This window comes from Panthera onca, chromosome E3, assembly GCF_046562875.1.
Source record: "Panthera onca isolate mPanOnc1 chromosome E3, mPanOnc1 haplotype 2, whole genome shotgun sequence".
In the NCBI taxonomy this organism is placed as follows: Eukaryota; Metazoa; Chordata; class Mammalia; order Carnivora; family Felidae; genus Panthera; species Panthera onca.
In genome coordinates, this window is record NC_138354.1 from 32,556,150 (window position 1) to 32,562,149 (window position 6,000).

Here is a 6,000-nt window from a genome sequence, read left to right on the forward strand (position 1 = left end):
CAAAAGGATATTAAGAAAAGGAAATTTAAAAAATAATTTCATTTACAATAGTATGAAAACAAATCAAATGCTTAGGAATAAACTCAACCAAGGAGTTGAAAGACCTGTACACTGGAAACTATAAAACATCACTGAAAGAAATTGAAGAAGATACAAATAAATGGCCAAATATCCCATGTTAGTGGATTGGAATACTTAATAACATTAAGTATAATGACATTATATTAAATTAATAACATTAAGTATAATAACATTAAGATACTACTCAGTGATCTACAGATTTAAAGGAACCCCGTCAAAATCGCAATGCCTTTTTTTTTACAGAAAAGAAGTCCATCCTAAAGTTCATACGGAATCTCAAGGGCCCCCAAATAGCCAAAGCAATCTTGACAAAGAGCCAAGTTAGAGGTCTTGCACTTCCGGGTTTGAAAACAAATCTACAGTAATCACAACAGCGTGGTATTAATCGGTTGAGCGTCCACTTCAGCTCAGATCATGGTCTCATGGTCTGTGAGTTCAAGCCCCACATCGGGTTTGCTGCTGTCAGCCAGGAGCCTGCTTCTGTCCCCCTCTCTCTCTCTCTGCCCCTCCCCTGCTCATTCTCTTTCTCTCAAAAACAAACCAAACAAAAAACAAAAAAATCCAGTATGATGTTAACACAAAGATAGATATACAGTGCAATGTAATTGAATAAAGAGCCCAGAAGTAAACCCTTGTATAGGTGGTCAAAGGCCTTTTTACAAGAGGGTCCAGACTATTCAGCAGACAAAGTACCGACTTTACATCAAATTGTGGGAGGGGAAATGGCAGAAAGGGCTGTCTGCATCCCACAGGATGAAGGTGGACCCTTACCTTATACCATATACAGACATTAGCTCAAAATGGATCAGAAGCCTAAACATAAAAATTGAAACCAGAAAACCCTCAAAAAACAGGGGGAAAGCTTCTCAACATCAGATTCGTCAGATTTCTTGAATAGGACACCAAAGGCACATGCAATTAAAGACAGCAGGCAAATCGGACTTCATCAAAATTACAAACTTTTGTGCACAAAAGGACACCATCAGCAGAATATAAAGGCAACCTATGGAATGGGAGGAAATATTTGCCAATTTTACCTGATAAGGGGTGACTATCCCGAATATATAAAGAACTCCTGCAAACTCACCAACAACAAAACAACTTGATTTAAACATGGTCCAGGGCGCCTGGGTGGCTCAGTGAGTTAAGTGTCCGACTTCAGCTCAGGTCATGATTTCAGGGCTCGTGGGCTGGAGCCCTGCATCGGGCTCTGTGCTGACAGCTTGGATCCTGTTTTGGATTCTGTGTCTCCCTCTCTCTCTCTACGCCTCCCCTGCTCATGCTCTGTCTCTAAGATAAATAAAAACATTTTTAAAAAATTTAAAAAGGATCAAAGGAGGGGCACCTGTTTGGCTCAGTCGGTAGGGCATGCCACTCTTGATCTTGGGGTTGTGAGTTTGAGCCCCACCTGGGTGTAGAGATCACTAAAAGTAAATTACAAAACATTAAAAAATGGTCAAGGGACCTGAACAGACATTTCTCCAAAGAAGACACCCAGACGACCAACAAGCATGTGAGAAGATACACAATGTTACTCGTCTTCAGGGAAATGTGAGTCAAAAGCAGAATGACCTATCACCTCACACCCATTTGGATGGCTACTATTAAAAAAAAACAAACAAACAAAATAAGTGTTAGCGAGGATGCGGAGAGACACCGGAACCCTCGTGCACAGTTGGGAGAAATGCCAAAGTGACACAGCCACTAGGGAAAACGTGATGGTGGTTCCTCAGAAAATGAAACATAGCATCACCACATGATGATACTCCTGGGGTATACACCCCAAAGAATTCCAAGTGGGGACTCCTACAGCTGTCGGTACGTCCGTTATTTGCAGCAGCTTCGTTCACAGTAGCCGGAAGGTAGAAACAACCCAGATGCCCATGGACAGATGAGCGGGTGAGAAAAGGGTGATACCCTGTCCTTACAAAGGAAGGAAATTCTACCACCTCCTACACTTGAACCTGGAGGACATGAGGCTAAGTGAGAGAAGGCAGTCACGGAGAGACCAAGGCCGTACGATTCCACTTCTAGGAAGCACCTAACATAGTCCAAAGCACAGGGACAAAGTCGAATCATGGTTGCCACGGGCTGCTGGGAGGCCGAGTGGGCCCCGTCTAATGGGGACAGAGCTTCAGTTTCGCAGGAAGAAAAAAAAAATCCTGGAAGTGGAGGGTGGTGATGGCCACACAGCAAGGTGAATGTACCTAACAGGGCTTCACTGTGTACTTGTACGTGGTGATTAAGAATTTCCTAATTCAAGAACATTTCCTAAGCACCTACTCCATGCTAGACACAGTGACACAACAATAAACAGTGTACTTATAAGCACTGCAGTTATAAAAACAACAACAACAACAACAACAACAACAACAAAACACACACACACACACACACACACGGGGAGTGTGAGTGGCTCAGTTGGTTAAGCACCCAACTCTTCAATTTCGGCTCAGGTCGTGATCTCCGGGTTCGTGAGATCGAGCCCCACGTCGGGCTCTGTGCTGACAGCACGGAGCCTGCTTGGGATTCTCTCTCTCCCTCTGTCTCTGCCCCTCCGACACTTGTCTGAGTGTGCGCGCGCTCTCTCTCTTTCTCTCTCCCTCAAAATAAATGAAGCAACAAAAGACAAAAAAGAACACACTTAAGGAGATAAACTTCTAAAAGCCAGCAGACACGAACCCACATGAATTGCCGTGGGTTTATGTGACACAGACTGCATGCTTTGGCAGGAAACTAGCAAGTATTCGAAGTATATCCTATTTGGAACAGAACCAAAAATGTAATCTCAATAGAGGACCGACAAGGCATTTAATAGAATTCTTTAATGTTGGTGTTTTTAAAAAATTCAACAAACGGCGGATAGGCGGGACCTTCCCTGAAGCGGACACTTTGAGGTGTCGGCCATCCAGCCTTTCAACATCACAGTGGGTGGGGACACATCAGAAGCCCTTTGAAGCCAGCAGCCCGCTAAAGATACATTGTTTCTGCCTCTACTGCGTGCTGTATCCACAACCCCATCCTGCTCAGACCACAAAAAGAAATGAAGTACAAGAGATCCGCAAGAAACACTTAAAACGCACCTGCTAATGGCCACTTGCCTCGAGAGGGCGCTGCGTGTCTGTCACTCCTAAGTTGAAGAGACCCGCTCTTCGGTGGGAGCCGGAGATTCAAGGGGTGAGGCTGGATTTCTCTGCAAGCAGAGGGAAGTCACCCCGAGGTCACCAAATATTCTGAAACCATCCAAAGGCCCCTGCTGCTTTCGTGACCTAGAAACCGCTCTACCCGGGAGTCAGCTCGGGCATCACCCCTTGAACTTCCCCTTGCTCCCCCTTTGGGTTTTAGGTGCATCCCCTGTGCTCCCAAAGCCTAGGGTACTGGGGTTCAGCCCTCCCCCTCTAGGCTGGGAACTTTGGGGTGGGGGTGGGGTGACCAGGTCTTGGTTGTCTGTCACACAGGCGCAGGAGATCACCTAACCACACCTGGTGCTCTTCTCCAAAGGGGTGAGATGTCCTTTTAAAGAGGGCCACTCTGGGCCTGTGACAGGGGCTCCAGCATGATTCCAGGCAACAGAAGGGGCCCCCTGTCCTCTGGGCCCACAGAACAGCCTCCTCTTCTCTTTACAGTTGGAGAGTTTGCCTAAGCCAACACTAGGCTGCCAAAGATTTCACACCCGTCACCCCCTCAGCTCGGCCAAGATTCTTGGCCGAACAGAACCATCACAACGAAATGCCAGGAGACACAGAGATCACACCGGGTCCAGATACAGCCAAGGGGGGCGCGTCGTCCATGATTTCAGAATCCTTCCGGGGACAATAAAGTTCACAACTGGTCTGGACAGTTCTCTACCTTCCTTGACAGCTGCACGGCCTTCTAGGAGACAGCCTGGGCCCCTGTCCCACCCCTGCGGGGCCGGGGGTGGGGGTGGGTCCATTCCAGCCACTATTGTTGCCCAAGTTCTTTTTTCGCTTGCTTTGTTGCTTGGTCGGAGGCCTCCACCGTGTGAGCCCAGGGCTGCCCTGGGGTCTTCCTACTTTGGGACAAGCACGAGGCTCCTTGAGGTATACAGATGGTCCCAAATCCCTTCATCGCAAGCCTGGGGGGAGAGTGTCCCTCTTTGGGGTAGATCCTCAATCTGGAACTGAATGTTTCAGGGGACACTTGAGAAGGCCTCCCTTTTTGGGGGACTGGTTTCCACAGATAGGTGCGAGGGGCACCCAGGCCCCAAGGATACAGCCTTCAAAGCTGTTGACCTTTGGGAAGGCTGATCTGTCCCTTGAATTTTTGACTGAAAAATCTGGCACGATCCCAGAACACATCCATTGGATGGATGGGGCTAATCGTCCACTGGAATGATGGGGGAACTCGGGTGGCTGTGAAATCGACCCACCATTGGGAGTCCCCTTCAAGTCTTCTATCCAAAGGCCTGAGGTCCAGATTCCAAAGCAAAGGGCAAAGCGTCAGACACGAGCTGGGGGGCAACCAGGTCAGATGCCAGATTCCCTTGCCCCAGCCTCCCCACCTGTAAATCCCCAGCACACAGCAGGCGCTCAATCAAGTCCAGAAGAAAAAATACTAGAGGGCTTGAGAGTTTTTCAAAGAACGTGTGAATGGGGCCAGTCCTGCACATTTCCACACACTGGAGGGAAAGGGGAAGGGGCTTCTGATTTGTTGAGCGTGTTGTCATGGGTTACAACAAAAAGACCCCAGAGTCCAGGCACTGCTCTTTGAAAGATGTTCCATCTTTTCTTAGACCTTCCGACAGCCCAGTGACGAACGCACAATCCCACATAAGGGAAGAAGCAGGCTCAGAGAGCCCAGGGGACTTACATGAGGTCATCCAAGCAGCAGACGGCCGGGCTGGTGCAGGTCTGGGCCCGCTGGACCCTCAAGGCTGCCCAGCTTCAGTCATCACCTCCTATGCTTGCAAGAGCACCATATTGCCTACTTTGAGAGAGTCAATTGAACACTGGCTCTGTCCCAAGCCAGATACGTGATGCTTACTCTCCATTTCCTAGTCCACATTAAAATGCCCAATGAGCCGTGTCACACACGATCAGAGACACATCCACAACCGTCAGAGGCGCTATGCTAGGCCCTGTCACAGGGATCTCGGCCCAAGAGAAGGAAGGAAAGCAGGAAGGAAGGAGACAGTTCACAGCGGAAAGGCAACTGGTGGAATACGGGGAGCGGAGGTGGGGGGCGGGGGGCAGGTCAGAGTCTGCGGCACGGATGATTTGTCACCACGCAAGCTCTTGGTTTCTCCATCTGCTCACAGGATGAGTTATTTTCGGTCCAGGCAGGAAAGCGCAGAAGGTTCCCAACCTGCCTCCCACGCTCTGTCCGCAAAGCGCTTACCAGGAAAACAAGAGTGGTAGGTTGGGCACCAGCCTTGACCTCAAGAGGGAAGCACAGTTCTCCTTTCGCAAGACGGATTTAACGACTCCAACACTTTGCCATTTGGGGTGTTAGGCTGGGTGTGCACACACAGGCGTAGAATTTAAAGAAAAAAATGGATGAGACAGGGAATGAGTCCATTAAAGATACAAATAAATAAGGGCGCCTGGGTAGTTCAGTCGGTTGAGCATCCAACTTCGGCTCAGGTCATGATCTCGCATTCGTGGGTTTGAGCCCCACATCAGGTTCCGTGCTGACAGCTCAGAGCTTGGAGTCTGCTTCGGATTCTGTGCCTCCCTCTCTCTGCCCCTCCCCCTGCTCGTATGCTGTCTCTCAGAAAATAAAACATCTAAAAAATAAAAAAAAAATTAAAAATGATAAAGATTTGTGCCTCAAGCACATAAAAAGCAAGTCCAGATAAGTCTTTAAAAAACTCAGTCTCGGTGAAGTGATTTGGTCAAGGACAGAGCAGGCAAAATAGAGTAACGCTTATAACTTCTTAAAAATTTTCTTAAAATTTAT

At 48.2% G+C, this 6,000-nt stretch overlaps 1 protein-coding gene across 1 annotated transcript in view; it reads left to right on the forward strand.

Moving 5' to 3' along the window:
- APOLTP (apolipoprotein lipid transfer particle homolog) overlaps positions 1–3,919 on the forward strand; it is a 140,186-nt gene extending 136,267 nt beyond the window's left edge. Inside the window, exon 72 of the mRNA XM_078439805.2 lies at positions 3,708–3,919. Coding sequence (XP_078295931.2) covers positions 3,708–3,724 — 17 coding nt within the window. The 3' untranslated portion in view covers positions 3,725–3,919. The remainder of the gene's footprint in view (positions 1–3,707) is intronic.
- The last annotated feature ends 2,081 nt before the right edge of the window (positions 3,920–6,000 follow it).